This window comes from Carettochelys insculpta, chromosome 1 (assembly GCF_033958435.1).
Source record: "Carettochelys insculpta isolate YL-2023 chromosome 1, ASM3395843v1, whole genome shotgun sequence".
Classification (NCBI taxonomy): Eukaryota; Metazoa; Chordata; order Testudines; family Carettochelyidae; genus Carettochelys; species Carettochelys insculpta.
This window is the reverse complement of record NC_134137.1, coordinates 154510537-154528778: the sequence shown is the minus strand read 5'-3', so window position 1 is coordinate 154528778 and position 18242 is coordinate 154510537. Positions and strand designations below refer to the sequence as shown.

General features: G+C 40.7%; 1 protein-coding gene across 8 annotated transcripts in view; it reads right to left on the bottom strand.

Annotated features, from left to right (window-relative positions):
- The window catches only part of CNKSR2 (connector enhancer of kinase suppressor of Ras 2), a 372822-nt gene that overhangs the window by 125275 nt on the left and 229305 nt on the right, over positions 1-18242 (bottom strand). For all 8 annotated transcript variants that reach the window (XR_012645541.1, XM_074994112.1, XM_074994129.1 and 5 more), the window contains 2 exons: positions 6938-7071; positions 2431-2642 (listed from right to left, as the gene is read on the bottom strand). Coding sequence is in view for 7 of the 8 variants with exons in the window: in XM_074994112.1 (XP_074850213.1) it covers positions 2431-2642; positions 6938-7071 (346 nt within the window). In the remaining variant the exon portion in view is untranslated. The remainder of the gene's footprint in view (positions 1-2430; positions 2643-6937; positions 7072-18242) is intronic.

Here is an 18242-nt window from a genome sequence, read left to right as displayed (position 1 = left end):
ACGCTACTTCGAAGTAGCGGCAGTAACTTCGAAATAGCGCCCGTCACGTCTACACATGTTGGGCGCTATTTCGAAGTTGAAATCGACGTTAGGCGGCGAGACGTCGAAGTCGCTAACCCCATGAGGGGATGGGAATAGCGCCCTACTTCGACGTTCAACATCGAAGTAGGGACGTGTAGACGATCCGCGTCCCGCAACATCGAAATAGCGGGGTCCTCCATGGCGGCCATCAGCTGGGGGGTTGAGAGATACTCTGTCTCCAGCCCTTGCGGGGCTCTGTGGTCACCGTGGGCAGCAGCCCTTAGCCCAGGGCTTCTGGCTGCTGCTGCTGCAGCTGGGGGTCCGTGCTGCATATACAGGGTCTGCAACTAGTTGTTGGCTCTGTGTATCTTGCACTGTTTAATGAAAGTGTGTCTGGGAGGGGCCCTTTAAGGGAGCGACTTGCTGTTGAGTCCGCCCCGTGACCCTGTCTGCAGCTGTGCCTGGCTCCCTTATTTCGATGTGTGCTACTTTGGCGTGTAGACGTTCCCTCGCTGTGCCTATTTTGATGTTGGGCTGAGCAACGTCGAAGTTGAACATCGACGTTGCCAGCCCTGGAGGACGTGTAGACGTTATTCATCGAAATAGCCTATTTCGATGTCGCAACATCGAAATAAGCTATTTCGAAGTTGGGTGCACGTGTAGACGTAGCCCAAGTGTTGCTTTAATCACATTCATCACAACTTCACATCAAGACCTGAAGATGAGCTATGTGGAGCTTGAACACATCTCTTTCACCAGCAAAAGTTTGTCCAGTAGAAGATATTACTTCACTCACCATACCACGCTCATTACTAGATGGTGATATTCAGAAGGTATAGAGGAGTACTGAGTAATGTCATTACTGGGACAATATATTAATAATATATTAACCTCATGCCAAGAGTGATCTATTAAAATTAAAATGTTATTACTGTTCAGATACTTTATGGTCTGCAAGAATTCACATAATATTATACAGTCATACTTCATTTTTAGAAACCAGGAAAAGCCCAGGAGAAGATGCATACAACATTTGGAAAAAACCCAATCACATAAGATGGAACAAGCAGGCACTGTCACTGGGCAACGTGTAGATCTGCATTGGTTTAAATCAGAGGACTCTTACTAATATAGCTAGTTTTAGGACATACGAAATGTGTGTCATTATGCAAAGAACCACTTGCATTTTGTTTCCTTGAAAACCCTTGTAAATAAATTTGTTATTGGTTACTTTCCTGTCAAAATGGTACTCAAAAGTTATATCTTGCATTCCCTGTGAGAAGTTATAAACTGGGTTAAGGATAGAAATCCAATAATTTGTAAGGTGAAGCTGATAACATTAAGTACAACTTTCTGCACATAAAAGTCATTTGTCTGGTCATCATAAAGAATGTGAGATTGGAATAATTTCCCATTTTTACACTTGAAATCACTCAGCAGCTTTTTTTTTTTTGTACCCAACACGAAAAGCATTTAGATTAAGATTTTTCTATAACAATGACAGAGATAGATGGACAGTAACAGAGAGTAAGCCGTGCTAGTCTATATACTATCAAAACAAAAAGCAGTCAAGTAGCACTTTAAAGACTAGCAAAGTAGTTTATTAGGTGAGTTTCGTGGGACAGACCCACTTCTTCAGACCATATCCAGACCAGAACAGACTCAATATTTAAGACACAGAGAACCAAAAACAGTAATCAAGGAGGACAAATCAGAAAGAGATAATCAAGGTGAGCAAATCAGAGAGTGGAGGGGTGGGGGGGGAAGATCAAGAATTAGATTGAGTTAGGTATCTTCCCCCCCACCCCTCCACTCTCTGATTTGCTCACCTTGATTATCTCTTTCTGATTTGTCCTCCTTGCTTACTGTTTTTGGTTCTCTGTGTCTTAAATATTGAGTCTGTTCTGGTCTGGATATGGTCTGAAGAAGTGGGTCTGTCCCACGAAAGCTCACCTAATAAACTACTTTGCTAGTCTTTAAAGTGCTACTTGACTGCTTTTTGTTTTGATAGAGATAGGTGGGTTAGTCTGTATTCTATTGAAACAAAAAAGCAGTCATGTAGCATTTTAAAGACTAACAAAGTAATTTATTAGGTGATGAGCTTTTGTGGAACAGACCCACTTCTTCAGATCATAGCCTTACCAGAATAGACTCAATATACAAAGCACAGAGGTCCAAAAATTGCTATGATCTGAAGAAGTGGGTGTGTCCCATGAAAGCTCATCACCTAATAAATTATTTTGTTAGCCTTTAAAGTGCTACATGACTGCTTTTTTGTTTTCCTATAACAAAATTCAGAAAAACAGAAATATCAGATGGAGACACGCATTCTCTATTACATTCTCTATTATAAACCAAAAAAAACTCAACAAGGAGATTTGAATTATCCTTATTAGAACAATGCTGTACCGTAGGTTGGAGTGCTCTCTCTCCTTCCCGAGCCACTTGCTCTTCCTTTCTCATATTCATAGCAATACAAGACTGCATCTTCTTCAACCACATTAAAACGCTTCCGATACTCCTGGTCAAGAAATGAATTTGGAGATTCGGAACCCTTATGAACTGGTTTGCCCACTATGTGCCTGCCAATATCATCGCATGGAAGATTCCCCTTTTCATCCCTGTAGTAAACAAGAGAGATGCTGAATGAATTGAGACAGGACATTTTTTGTATTGGACTTTTTTTTTTTTTTTTTTTTAAAAGAGTGTGGGTGCAAATCACTATTTATATGATTGGGAAACAGACAAGATAGACTAGCTGTTAGCGCATCGGTTACAGTTTACTTCCACAGCAAAACTCCGCAACATCTCTGGGTAGTCATGCCTATTGTACTATTATTTGTGGTGAGTAATAATATAAAAATATTTTACATATATTTAATATGCATTTAAAAGTGTCTAGGTCCCCCATCTCCATTTTTGATTTTGATTAGGGGTGCAAGAACTTATTTGATTTTTGATAAGGGGTGTGAGAACATATTTTGAAAACCAAAGGGGTGCAGGTTGCAGTAAAGGTTAAGAACCACTGGACTAGAGCCATGGTCCTTGGGGGGGCTGCAGTACTAAACAAACTGTCCAACATATCTCTTTGAATTCACTTCAACTGCAACCTGAATTAACTCCTCCTTAATCATTAAAACCCTGTACATATTGACCTTCTGGACATGTTGCAGAGCCCTTCCCTTCTTCCTGGTCTTTGGAAAAGGAAAGTGAATAATGAGGGCTTATATGTTTTGCAAAGTAAGTGACTATTTGGATTTTTTAAACTTAGCATTTTTTGTTTTTTCAGGTAAACAGATTATACTTTCTTATTCTTTTATTTTTTAATGTTTCAGAGGTCCCTGGAGTTATGAATAGACAACTTTATGCTGTGAATGAAAATTAAGTGCTCAGAATTGGAGAGAACTGCACCACTTACTGGGTCACAAATACCAGCGCCTGCAGCCCTCATTCAAGATCAGCCTTTAAAGAACTCATCCCTGCATGTTTAGCTTTGCTTAGATTATGAGTTATAATCATAGTTTAAGAATCTATTGCTGCTATGAACTCCTTAATTTGAGGGATGGAAAGATTATTTCTGGAGTTCATAATCTTGGATTCTATATCTATTGCAATAAAGTCCTGAGAGACCATAAAATGAGAAAAAATGGCAACTGAAGTCTTTGACCCATCTAAGACAGCTAAACCCCAACCTGTACTGAAGATGTAATCCCAAACAACAGATGCAACAGTCAAAGCATAATAGCAAACTTTCCACATGCCACTGGGGAACAAATACAGTATCTTTAGCCCAAAAACCCAAGGCCTTAACTGTAAAGAAGACTAGTTTGTTAGCTATGATAGAATTTATAGTCTCTTTACAGGCATTGTAAAAAACCTAGGATCACAAAATAAATCACCTTAAAACCACAAGTTTTTGGAACTGAAATTCTTCATTTCTAACTCTCATGCCTCACATATGCAATTCAACTAGCAACAGTCATGCCTGTTTGCTGCCATCATTTGTTACATATTGACACCCAATTGTTAAATATGAACCACAGATGCTCATACCAAATTTTTGCTTTGCTGTATCTGGTGTGGAAGAAATCTATAAAAGTATTGGCTAATGTGTGTACGGGACTCTCTGTTTGAATAGACTATATGCATTTTAAATGACTGTCTCACAAGAAGATAAACCCCAATACTTTCTCCAATAAACATCTTCCCTTTCAGGTGACATACATAGTTTCACTGGCAATTCTAGTCTCTGCTGTTTGCAGCTATAGTCAGACTCAAGGTGATATGAATACAGGGAAATACAACATGCATCAAAATAGTGAATCACTATTTTCCTTCAGTAATAAAAGAATTACTGCTTTTCTTGTAGTCAACCAAGAATGCTAACAGTAATGGTAAATCAGGAGTGCGTCCCCAGTTTATATATGATATACAAAATAAAAATAAAGACCTATATAAACACATAAAATTATGAACAAAAGACTGCTGACATGCCAGAAAAGCCTTTCAATCAAGTCATATTATGCAACATATTATGTGATGGGTTTGTGAAGTGAACTACAGTTCAATAGGATTAAGCTGACAAAAAGATTACAGAAATGCACTGGTTACTCATACTACAAGCTTAGCTTCCTAGGTGCACTGAACTGATAAGTTATTGATATAGCGTTGGTCTATACCAACACAACCATCATTTTTATGTTTAGAATAAACAATATAAAGGATGAATGTTTAAGCATCACCTCTTCTGGTTATAGATGAACTACAAGGTGTTGAAGTAGGATTGCACATTAATTGGTTTTGCACAGCATTTTTAATTTTCTAATTTAATAATATAGTAAAACAAACAGTCTCAATAAGAAATTTATATATATTACTCCTTTGGGGCCAGAAACGTATTTTATCTTCCGTTTCCAAGATAAAAGGTCTATAGTCTATTAAGTTTTCATCTAAGGAGAAACCTGAAGAACTCTGACTGCTTTATATGTTTTTCTTTTAGCCTGATCTGGTTAAATGAAACCTTCAAGGCCCAGAGGTACTTTTTCTGATAACACAATGTCCTTGCAGTAGCCTTGCATAGAAGTATGGTGTCTTCCAGTTACCAATGAAATAAAGACATATTTATTCTATATGAGATTTCAAGCAAAAAGCCTGGCATCCTTTCTTTTTAACTAGAAGAAAAAAAGCCTTAATATTGCCTGTACTGTGGACTAATTGAAATAAGAGTTTAAGCAAGGGCTAGCTAGGCTGCACACTACATAGTGACAGCATGCAATTTTTTTCTAAAAGTGAAAGATAATGGAGAGACCACGAATGAATTACAAGACTCAGTTGAGGACTTTATAGAAAAACTGTGACATCATCAAAACCATGACCCAGAAGTTTAGTATCCTGCCTTAGAAGGCTTTTACAATATCAGTGGAGAGTAAGGTTTTCTCATAAAAACACAGTTTTCTCCCACTGCCCCCTACTAATTTAAGTTGACATGCACCTTAGCCTTGGATAACCCATGCGAAAACTTTGTCAACCTCAGACAATTTTATCAGTTGGTGGAAGAGTCAGTGCTGAGTGACTATAACCACACCTCACTCCCAGGAAATTTGCATGTTTCTCTCCCAGCATGGACCAGGAAAGGTAATAAAAGTTTGTGGGGGGTTGGGGAAGTCTTTTTAATCATTACTTGATCATATAGTGTACTTCACACTTTCAAGAAAAATCTGTTCCATTGAACCATGTTTTCTTGCTATTCTCATTGCATTCTAAGGCAGAGGTATAGCACGCAATGCACATTTTACTAATGTACTTTTATGCTACCACACAGTGGTTTTAAAACTTTTTGTATTGTGAGCCCTTTCACAGAGAAAATCTTTGAGGGTGCCTCCTTTATGAATTACAATCAAGGAGTGGGTTAATTTAATTTAATGGGCATTTGGTGCTGTCAGACACATGAAATGACAGCTTGCGACCCTCACATAACCATCTTGTGACTTCTGAGGGCTTACTATCCCTAGTTTGAGAACCCCTCCTCGAATATCGATACAGGAATACTGGAAAGGAACGACTTGGTATAACTGAACTGAATGAGTGGTAATGGGCCAGCAAAGGACAGTGTGATAAATCAAGGGATAAACCTGCTGCTGTTCTTCTGGCTTGAAACTGGAGGCTGACAGCTCAGTCAGAAGGAAAACATTTTATGACACAGGAAGTCAGCTGGAGACAGCAATGAAGGTGGCTGTCTAAGTTCAGAGTGACATATATATTCAAGGGAACAATTGGGTAGCTACTGAATACACAATGAAAGTCATGCTCATGCCTCAAATACTGCCCTAGCAATTTGCTCCTATGTTCTTATATAAAATGTACCTAAAAAAAGAATTACAATGGCCATAGAAAAGTAGCAATCAATTCCAGTAAGAGCCTCTCCCTCTTTAGTTCACATTTTACTCTGGAGAGTCCGATTTCAATCCACATCTTCAGACACGATAGCAGACATCATAGACACAAAGTATTTTTTCTAGCTTTGCTTCAGGGTTTAAGACAAACTTTCACTACGAGGGATTAGGACGACACCATCATGGGACACATTAGCCCATATTTACTTTTTCTGAGAATCTTGTAGCTTTTCCAGCACTACATGGCAGGGGACAGTGCAGGAGGCACAACGCTGAACCCAGGAGATCATGGTCCTGATCCAGTGTAGTCACTCTTACATGTCTAACTAGTCCAACTCTGTGGGAAAATATCAGATGTCTCCCTCCTCCAATCCATACATATGAGTAGAGACTTCCCACAAATGTAATGATTTTAATTTTCTTAATTATTTTCTTAAATTTGTTCCACTGTTCAGTCATTTTACCAGTCCCATTCTTTGTCCATAAACTGTATGAACCCACAACAAGCTCATTTGTCTTTTTACCTGGGAACGTAAGGCTCTGCTGGAGGAGGGGGTATATAGAGATCCTGGAGTGCCGAACTGTCCCTTTTAGTGGGTGTGCTGATAGTGCTGGATGGTGTAGCAACACTGCTCGTAGGGCTTCTAGGAATAAGCGGCTGGTTAACATAAAGAGAGAAAAAAAACCGACATGGGTATCTATAATAAGAGCATATTCTTATTTTCATAGTAAGATTAAATTTAAAGACAAACTTGGCACACACTTGGAAAAGAAATTCTAAAAATGTGTAGTTTGATGTTATATAATTGTTTTAAACTACCTGAAAAACATTTATATTAAAGAGAAGGAATATAAACAGACCCTCTTCACACCTTTTCTCCGCCCCTCTTGCTTAGGACAAGAAATCTACTGCCAATACCAGTAAAAACTGTTGCACATGGACACCATGCAGAGTATCATTAATGCACATTACCCAAAAGCTAATGGTCTGTGTAACTTAACTCATTAACATGAAAACTGCTGTTTTTTCATAAAGGTGTTTTTATATATATTAAATATATGTATAATATATAAATTTAAATATGTTCTTCACATTCAAAAATACCTGTGATATTATGGAAGAAATAACCATGGACGTTTCAGTTTTTCACCATATTTGGATATTTTAGCTCTGACTTAATATCTTCTACACAGAAATATTATGATACAGAGCCAAGGGGAACAAATACTTTTTCACGCTTCCTTTGTTGTTGAGCATTTTATACCCTACCCAAGCCTTAGTCAGGCACTTGCTGGCAAAGCCTGGAATTGAGCTACCACTACAGCTGGGGTTGGAATGCTCTCTCTCTCTCAATGACTCTGATTAACAACTCTATCAGTTCTCACACATCTTTCTCTGAGTGTGAGCCAGGGATGTACAGTGAAGAAAATAAGAGACACTGCAGTTTGTTCAGCCTTGCAATATTTCTGCTTACTAACATTCAGTTTTGGCTTTTATGCTAACTACACACCAAAAAGAAAGTAAATGTCATTATTTTGATCCATGCTGAGTAATTCTAACATTAAAAATGTGTTGGTTTTAATTTTTCTTCGATTTTAAAGTGCTTGCTCCCTTTCCATTTGATAAAAAGGAAAAGCGCCTTGAAGAATAAATCTGAAAGGCTTGGAAGTACACAGTGGCCAAAAGAGCTATAGATTCCTCAAATACATCAGTGCTTTAGGACAGAACTATTTCATGTTGTGCTTAGACCAGAAAAAAAACTACGAGTTCAGGCCAAAAGGACAGTATGCATAGAAGAAACTTCCATAAGCTCTGTAAAGAATAAATTGTGACAGGCCGATAGGGCACTTCTGTAAAGACTAATCAGCTGTCTTTCTTCATATATTAACCATGACAGTTCTGCAGTTTACCTAGACTGCAGCAAACCCTGACGATTTAAAAACAGACCTTCCAAATTTTCACCCTCTGTAAGACAGCAATGAGCTGCTGTTTTCCTGCTAAATCAATTTTCAATTTTTCACAATAGTGATGTAATTGGATACATCAAAATTGTCTGCATATTACTGTAATATTTTCATTTTGTATCTTTAAGTGTTCTTAGAATCACATGTATCATTCAAGAGATCTGAAACATCTCACAACCATGAAAAGAAATTCTGTGCCACAGGGTATTTTCAAAATGCTACTCTGGAGGGCTATCGTGTTTAGACTTCATTCTAGAAATTTTTTTGGTCAAATGTTACTCCTACATTGTGTTTTTGGAATATTAACTTTATGGTCCTTTTAAGTCCTGCCCACTGACTTTTTATAATCTATAACCTTTATAACCTATAAAAAATGCCACACTGAAGTGTTTGCTTTTTTTTTTTTTTTTTTTTTTTTTTTTGCAATTTAGGTATTCTAAAATGCTGAAATGAATGTGCGTCCCTCGCACACCGAATCTGTAAAGGAACAAAAAATGAACAACATACACATACACAAACTACAACCTCTGTTTCAGGAATAGTGGGCAGGGGAAACAAGACAAACAGGAAGGAATGGGTAAAAGACCTTATGACTACTAAAAGCAAACCGAGAGCCTGAAATTGGTTTCAGAATTTCTACAAAACAAAACAAAAACCCCATCCTGAACTAAGACAACAGAACTGTCATTGTGGAAAATTCCAACTATGAAAACTAAATCTGAATCCCTGAACCATCTATTAAAGAGAAGAATTTGCAGTGTTTTTTTCAGGTTGAGTGTCAAGGGGAGTGAATTTTCCTTTCAGGACACTGCCAGTTGGCACCTCAGTGCCCTTGATTCACTAGGCTGGAGGTGCAGAGAACTGACAAACACTTTCCCTGCGTGTTGACCAAGATGACCCTCCAGACTTTATATATGTACGTTAGGCAGACCCAGTTTCTGCTAAAGCTTTGTTGTAATCTGGCAGTCCTAGGAGGATCATTTCCTAGTAGGGAGTACAAGATTTGGTTAAGGTAATACAGGTTTATTAGTTAGCTTGCTGTTCAAACTAGTTCTGATAATGGGCTTTGAGTATTTGATGGTTTCATGAGTCTTTAAGGATGCAAGATTTTGGACTCTCCACTGTTCAGGTCAGAGTGGAAAATATGATGTTTAGCCCACCAGTGAACAGTGCACGCGTGCATGTGTACATATAAATCCTGTTGACCGGGGCAAGAGTCTGCAGATAACTTGACAGAACCCTTGGCTTCCATGTTGGACAATGGATTTCAGCTTATAATAATAGAATTGGTTTTTGAGTGGGTGTGGAAGCCTCAAAGGGGATCTGAGCAACTCTAGTGTTGTGCTGGACTGTAGTTTAGCTAGCTCTCCCAAGATGATATGGGATTTTTAGAAGGTCAAGAACTGTAAATATAGAGTCGACAACATCAAGTACAAAGTTCTGGTGCGCTCATCTAAGACAGATCTGAAAGTGTCCTACTTTTCCACCTCAGATTGCAAAATACACCTGTTCAACTTATTCCATAAATGCAGAGCAGAAGAAAACCCCAGAAGTATCCCTAGAATCAGAAGCCCATTTTTAAAACAAGGAATGGAAAAGTGAAATGAATTCTCCTTGCCAGATGCCTGTCAAGTGTTTTCAACAGCTATGACATCCAAAACACCTTTAAAAATATGTCTGAATCGGGCTACCTCGCGGCAGCTCAGCAAGCTGGCTCTTCTTTGTGATGGCAGACATCTTGTGCTACAGAGGCACAGCTTTAATCTAAAAAAAAAAAGTATTTAGGTCCTTATGGTTGTGAAGTATCAGAGGGGTAGCCATGTTAGTCTGTATCAACAAAAACAACGAGAAGTCCTGTGGCACCTTTTAAACTAACTGATTTTCTGGTGCATAAGCTTTCATGGACAAAGACCCACTGCATCAGACGCATTATCAGAAGTCTGACTAAGTGGGTCTTTGCCACAAAAGCTTATGCTTCAATAAATCTGCTAGTTTATATGGTGGGGCAGGACTTCTCATTGTTTTTGCTGATACAGACTAATACGGCTACCGCTCTGACACTTGTTACCATGCAAGGCACTACATTTAGCTTTATGGAATGGTTGTTAAGATAACTATTCCAGTGAGAAGTAAAAGCAGCTGATAAGATGAACCCAAGAGCCTGGAAAGACAGAGCCTTGGAACAATAGCTGTTAGATATGAGTGGCTCTGACATTTCAGCTCAATGTTAAACTTGAGGCTTAATTCCAACACCTGTGAGAATGTTCAGTTTTTATACAACAAAATTGTGGATGGTGATTCAAACATGCAACAAAGGAGGAGGACTAAATGAATGGCTTAACATACTAGTGGCACAAGTCCGTGGAACTTTGATTGTAGGCAGAGTACAACTACTTTCTTCCACTTCCCACCCCCACATACAGCATTCAACCAACAGAGGATCTTAAAGTATTTATATACAAGCATTCGTAAATTAAGCTGCACAACATTTTTGAAATTAAATTAAAGAAAATCTGGCTCGACATACGCTGTTTCTTGCACTTGCAGAGTCTAGAAGAAAAAAAATCTTTTTCATTGTTTCCTTCTATGTACATCAGAAGTGACCTTGTCATTGAGGGCCTAGTCTATATTACGTGGGTAGGCTGAAGTAGGCTACGTTAGGTGAATTTTATAATGAACGTGTCTACACCACCAATTCACTTCTGCCATCCTTAACGGATTTAAAAGTTGACTCCTGTACTCCATGTTGACAAAAAGCGCAGCGCTAAATTCAACCTTCTTGGGTTGAATTTGGGATAGCTTAGACACCTTGCTCCTCAATTTGACATTTTTGGTTTCCAGGAGGTGTCCCATGTTGCTCCAGTGTGAACACTCCGGGCAGCACTTTCAGCACTGCTACATTTCCAAGTACAAAAAAAAAGGCCCCAGGAACTTCTGAATTTCATTTTCCAGTCCGCCAATGTGGTGAGCCTAGCAGCTCACCTGGCCATTAACACTGATGGTCGCAAATGAGCTCCATAAACCAGATCTGACTGGTGTGTTGGAAGAAGAATCTGTGAAGGCAGAACCCCAAACCAGCACAAGGAACGCTGATATCTATGCCAAAATCACTCAAGTCATAGGGGAGAAAGGCTATACCACGGATAAACAACAGTGCTGAGTGAAAACAAAAGAGCTCAGGCAAGAGTATCAGAAGACAAAGGAGGCAAACAGTTGGTCTGGGTCACAGTCACTGGCACACTGCTTCTGCAAGCAGTTGCATGAGATTCTTGTGGGGAGAAACAGATCAGTATACCAAAACTCCATGGATATCTCCCAAGCAACTCTTCAGGCAGCCTCAGCCAACAACAGGCAATCACTGATGATAAGGAGGAGAATGTGCAGAAGCCAAGCAGAAGATCTATTCTCCCTGACAGCTTTCCTAACTCTGGAGCCAATCACTCTCATGACCTATTGCTGATGATGGGGATGAAACCTCTGGTGGGTGCACATTTGCAATCACAGTACAGTAGTTAAAATGTCATTGGGTTTTATGTTTGATCGGCCTGAACTATTGGGCTACAGTGGTGCAACTGGGATACAGTAGTGGCCAGTCCAACTACGCAGAGGATGCTCCCGTGAAAAGTCCGTTTACCTGCCTGGAGATGGATCGGAAATCCTCTCTGGATAGCTCTATAAATCTTTCCCAGAGATACTCTGCAATCCTTCTCAGGAGGTGTCTGGGGACAGCTGCCTTATTTCATCTTCCACAGCAGCACATGCCCAGCCAGCAGTGAGTGAGCTGGCATCACTGCAGCACAAAGCGGAGCAGCAAAAGGTCTTGGCCTCTATCCAGATTTATGGAGTAGCCACTCCCTATCCTGCTGTCTTACCTTCAGGAGACTGATATTGCTCTTGGTTACTTGGGTGAAATGAGAGAAGTTTGAAGCGATAGTCCTAAGACAATCCACCTGTTTGCTGACCCCCAAAAATTTATGACTCTGCGTGCCCTATTTGTGGTTGGCTCAAAGGGATCATCCTGGAGAACATTCACGCTGAACGGGAGAGTGGTAGTCCCACACTGACTGTACACACACTGTGCCCCTCCACTGCAAACCCACAGCTCCATTTTTGCAAGTGCAAACACATGAACAAGCAGTCAAGCAACATCCAGGTTGCTGCAGAAACGGAGGACTGTAGTTTCCAACCACCCATTCACACGTTTTCAAAGCAAAAGCAAAAGACCTATATGATTTTCTTATCACGCCTGCCTGCAAACCAAATTCTGCAGATCAGCCCACTGCTGTATGCTATGCCTTACTGGAAAGCATTCAATTTAAATGGCAAAATGCATCTTGGTACCTAACCTTGCTATGAAGTGCATTATTCACTGTAGAAAAATTAATCTGTTGTTTTTAACAATGAATCTTCTGTGACATCTACCATTGTTCTTCCCCTCCCTAACGCCCATGCAGATGGAGGCTTGTTTGTGGGACTTGGCCCCACTCCACTGAGGCTATCACAGATTAGAAGGCCAAAAAGCCCATACATGTGATGACAAGTTTAATGAGCTCATGCAATCCACCCACACTGATAGGGCACATGTATGGAGACGCATGCACTTAGAGGTCATCTGTACCACATAGGATGAAAGTAAAGCCTGCAGAGAACATGAGCGTGAGGTTCAAGATGAGATACTGAGGCTTATTAAGGAGTAAACAGACCTGATGAGGCATCTGCTAAAGGTGCGTGAAAGACAGCTAGACCACAGAGCCCCCAAATTCCAATTGATAAGCCACCCTTCCTCTTCATCAAGTTCCATAGCCTCCTCTCTCAGACATTCAAGAATGATGGAGCAGCTCTGGGAGCCCTTTCACTCAAAGTCAGGGGATGGTTCTTGGAGCAGATGGTTGTCATTCCCACAGCTTTGACCGCAATAAGCCATATGCCCTTGTGCTCCCCTCCTCAACCCTGTGTTATCACATCCTTAGTACACCTGCAGTTTTTTTTCTATACAGTGAAGCCTGTGTTTGCTATTCATTAGCTTAAAAATGCATGAATTCAGTACAACAGGATCTTTGTCTACTGTGTAACTATGGTTTGGTAGTGGTGGTGGGGAGTGGTTGGCTTACAGGACAGTACCTATTCAAAAGGAGGCAGCTTGGAAATAAGCAATGTATATAACTGTCATACCATTGTCTGGTAATTCATGAAACCTATTTCAAAGCCTCTCTGATGTACAGTGAGCCCTTGTGGGCTCTTCTTATTGTCCTGGTTACTGGCTGCCCCTAATTGGACACCAAATGATCTGCCTCAATTCCCCATCCTGCCAGAAAATTTTTCACCTTATTTTCACATTTTCTCGCATAATTTTTTTCCTGGATTATCCATGCAGACACCATAGCACAGCAGTTACAGATCCCACTCAGCTCCACTGCTGTTGTGAGCTTTGCAAACGTCTCACATTATCCTGTGATATGTCCAGAGCCTAACCAAGAGCCATGAGCATGAGCAAGAACGTGAGGAGGCCATGCATGCACACCTTCTGGAATCCACAGAACGGAACAATTGACATATACTGGCAGCAGCCAGGCATGTTGGTGCAGTAGAAAACTGAGTCTGATCCTGGGAAACAAGCACAGACTGGTGGGACCGCATAGTTACACAGGCATGGGATAAGGACCAGTAGCTGCAGATCTTTCATGTGCATAAGGCCATGTTCTTGGAACTTAGCAAGTTGCTTTCTCCCACCCTGAAGTGAAGTAGTACAAGAATAACATCTATGCAAGCAGTTGAGTAGCATGTGGTCATGGCTCTGTGAAACCTTTCAACACCAGACTGCTACCAGTCAGCTGAGAATCTATTTGCAGTTGATATGTCTACCCTGGGCCTCCTGTGATCCAGATAGCTAGGGAAATCAATATTCTTTTGCTAGGAAGCACAGTGACCCTGGGAAATGTGCAGGACATAGTGGGTGGCTTTGTCACAATGGGGTTCCCTTATGGTGGTGGGGCAACAGATGGAAAACATATCCCTATATTGGCACCCGACAACTTAGAAGAAAAGTATTTAATTTGCAAGAAACACATTGTAATGGTGTTGCCATCGCTGGTGAATCACAAAGGCCATTTCACCCATATTATGGTGGGATGGTCAGGAAACGGGCATGATGTGCCCATCTTCAGGAACTACAGTCTTTTCAGGATCCGGACAAAAGGAAGAAAGGTGAGCAGTAACATACAGACCCTTGATTTCAAAAGAGCAGACTTCGACTCCCTGAGAGAACTGATGAGCACGATCCCTTGGGAAACGAAGACGCAGCGGAAAAGATTTCAAGAGAACTGGCAGTATTTTAAAGAAGTCTTACAGAAGGCACAGGAGCAAACCATGCTGCTGCACAGGAAGAAATTCAAACATGATAGGCAACCAGCTTGGCTTAACAGGGAAACCCTTAGTCAGCTTAAACTCAGAAAGGATGCGTACAAGGAATGGAAACATGGACAGTTGACTAAGGAGGAGTATGAACATATGGCTGGAGAATGCCGAGGAGTAATCAGGAAAGCAAAAGCACAATTGGAACTGCAGTTGGCAAGGGATGTGAAGGGTAACAAGAAAGGTTTCTACGGGCATGTTAACAATAAACAGGTTATCAGACAGCATGTGGGGCCATTACTGGATGAGGGAGGTAACCTAGTGACAGATGATGTAGGAAAATCTGAAGTACTCAATGCTTTTTTTGCCTCAGTCTTCATGGACAAAGTCAACTTCCACGTGATGGTCCTAGACAACGCAGTATGGGAAGGTGGAGGGCAGCCATCTGTGGGGAAGGAACAAGTTCTGAGCTATCTAAAAAAAAAACGGATGTACACAAATCCATGGATCTGGATTAAATGCACCTGTGGGTACTGAGGGAATTGGCAGAGGTCATTGCTCAACCTTTGGCCATTATATTTGAAGACTTTTGGAGATTGGGGGAGATACCGGATGACTGGAAAAAGGCAAACGTAGTGCCCATCTTTAAAAAAGGAAAGAAGGACAATCCAGGGAACTATAGACCGGTGAACCTTACCTCAATCCCTGTGGAAATAATTGAGAGGATCCTCAAGGAATCAATTTCGGAGCACTTGGAAGAGGGGAAGGTGATCAAAAGTAGCCAATATGGATTCACCAGGGCAAGTCCTGCCTGATCAATCTGATTAGCTTCTATGATGAGGTAACCGACTCTGTGGACATGGGGAAGTCAGTGGGTGTGATATATCTTGATTTCAGCAAAGCTTTTGATACGGTCTCCCACAACATTCTAGTGCATAAGTTAAGGAAATATGGAGTGGATCCTTGGACTGTAAAATGGATAGAAAGCTGGCGTGATGGTTGGGCCCAATGGGTAGTGGCCAATGGCTCAATATCTGGATGGCAGTCGGTTTCAAGCAGACTGCCACAAGGCTCGGTTCTGGGGCCAGTGTTCAACTTCTTTATTAATAACCTGGATGAGGGACTGGATCGCACCCTCAGCAAGTCTGCGGACAACACAAAACTAGGGGGAGAGGTAGATACATTGGAGGGTAGAGAGAGAATCCAGAGTGACCTGCATAAATTGGAGGACTGGGCCAAAAGAAATCTGATGTGGTTCAACAAGGAGAAGCGTAGAGCCCTGCACCTAAGGAGGAAGAATTCCAAGCACTGTTACAGGCTGGGGACTGACTGGCTCAGCAGCAGTATGATGGAAAGGGACCTAGGGGTTATGGTGAATGAAAGGCTGGATATGAGTAAACAGTGCGCCCTTGTAGCCAAGAAGGCTAATGGCATACTAGAGTGCATTAGGAAGAGCATTTCGAGCATATCTAGAGAAGCAGTTATTCCCATTTGGCACTGGTGAGGCCACATCTGGAATATTGTGTCCAGGTTTGGGCCCCCCCAATATAAAAAGGATGTGCATTTGCTGGAGCAGGTTCAGCAGAGGGCAACAAAAATGATTAAGGGGCTGGAGCACAAGACCTATGAGGATAGGCTGAGTGATTTGGGCTCGTTTAGTTTTCAGAAGAGAAGACTTAGGGGTGAATTAATAGCACCCTTCAACTTCCTGAAGGGGAGCTCTAAAGAGGAGGGTGAGATATTGTTCTCAGTGGTGTCAGATGGCAGAACAAGGAGTAATGGTCCTACGTTGGAGAGGGAGAGGTGTTGGTTAGGTATTAGGAAAAGCTACATCACCAGAAGGGTGGTGAAGCACTGGAATGCATTGCCTAGAAAGGTGGTGGATTCTCCATCCCTCGAGATTTTTAAGTCCCAGCTTGACAAGGTCCTGGCTGGGATGACTTAGTGGGGGTTGATCCTGCTTGAAGCAGGGGGCTGGACTAGATGACCTCCTGAGGTCCCTTCCAGTCCTGTGATTCTGTGGTTCTGTGAAAATGGCTATTTCATAAATTTAATGAAAAATAACTGGCAAAAGAGCAGTAAATATTGCTGCCAGAGGAATGCAGTGGCAAAAAACCAAATAAAAGGGCAGAGAAACTGATAAATTATTAACGTAGAATTTCCTCTTGATCCTAAGGTTAGGAAAAATTTAAAAAACATAAGTAAGCCACCTTGGGTTGGAACAACGGGTCCATTTAACTTAGTACCCAGTCTTCAGAGACTGGCCAATGCCAGGTGCTTCAAAGGGAATGAACAGAATATGCTATCACCAAGTGATCCATCTCTGGTCATCCATTCTCAGCTTTTAGTAATTAAAGCTTAGGGACATTCAGAGCAGGGGTTTGCATCCCTGACCACTTGGCTAAAAGTTATTGACAGACCTATCCTCCATGTACTTACCTACTTCTTTTTTGAACTCTTTTGAGCACTTTTCAACTTCACATCATCCCCTGGCAACAAGAGTCAGTTGCACAGATTGACTATGTGTTGTGTGGGGAAATAGTTCCTTTTCTTTTTTAAAAAAAAAAACAAAACAAAAAAAAAAAACAAAACAAAAAAAAAACAAAAAAAATTCTGCCCAGATGATCCCTGGTTCTTATGTGAAAAAATAAATAACACTTCCTTATTCAATTTCTTTATGATTTTATATACTTTGCTCATAAGTCCCTCTTGTCAACTCTTCCAAACTGAAAAGTCCCAATTTTTTAAATTTTTCCTCATATGAAAGCTGTTTCACTTGCCTGAGCTATTTTGTTGACCTCTGAAGCTTTTCCATTTTTAAGAGATCTTTTCTGAAATGAGGTAATGAGAACTGCAATCAGTATTCAAGGTGTGGGCATACCACACATTTATAGTGTCATGATGATATTTTTTACTATCCATCTCTTTCTTAATAGATCTTAAAACTTATCTTTTTTACTACCCTTGCCCACTGAGAAGATGTTTTCAAAGAACTATTGACAATGTCTCCAGGATCTCTTTTCTTTCAGCAAAGAAGCTGGACATTTGAGTAGACCAAAGTGAATACGAGCTGCAAGTTTAACCACAAAGTTCGAAGCTGCAGAACCTTGCATGAGGAGCTGCTAAAAATCCATTATCAACAGCCTTAATAGCGCACAGAGTAATACAATAAATTATTTAAAATGAACAAAACACATCATCAAAATATTTTAGATCAAAATGCAGGTGACTAATAATGGATTAAAATAGAATAAATAATTATAGGAATGTAGGACTGGAAGAAAACGAGAAGCCATCAAGTCCAGGCCCCATGCTGAATCTAACCTATGCCTGACAGGTATTTGTCCAGCCCTTACCTAAAAACCTCAAGTGATGGGGATTCCACAACCTCCTTTGAAAACTACTCCAGAGTGCCATTACTCTCACCATTAGAAAGCTTTTCCTAATATTGAATCTAAATCTCCCTTGATGCAGATTAAATCCATTACTTTTTGTGCTACCCTCAGGGAACAC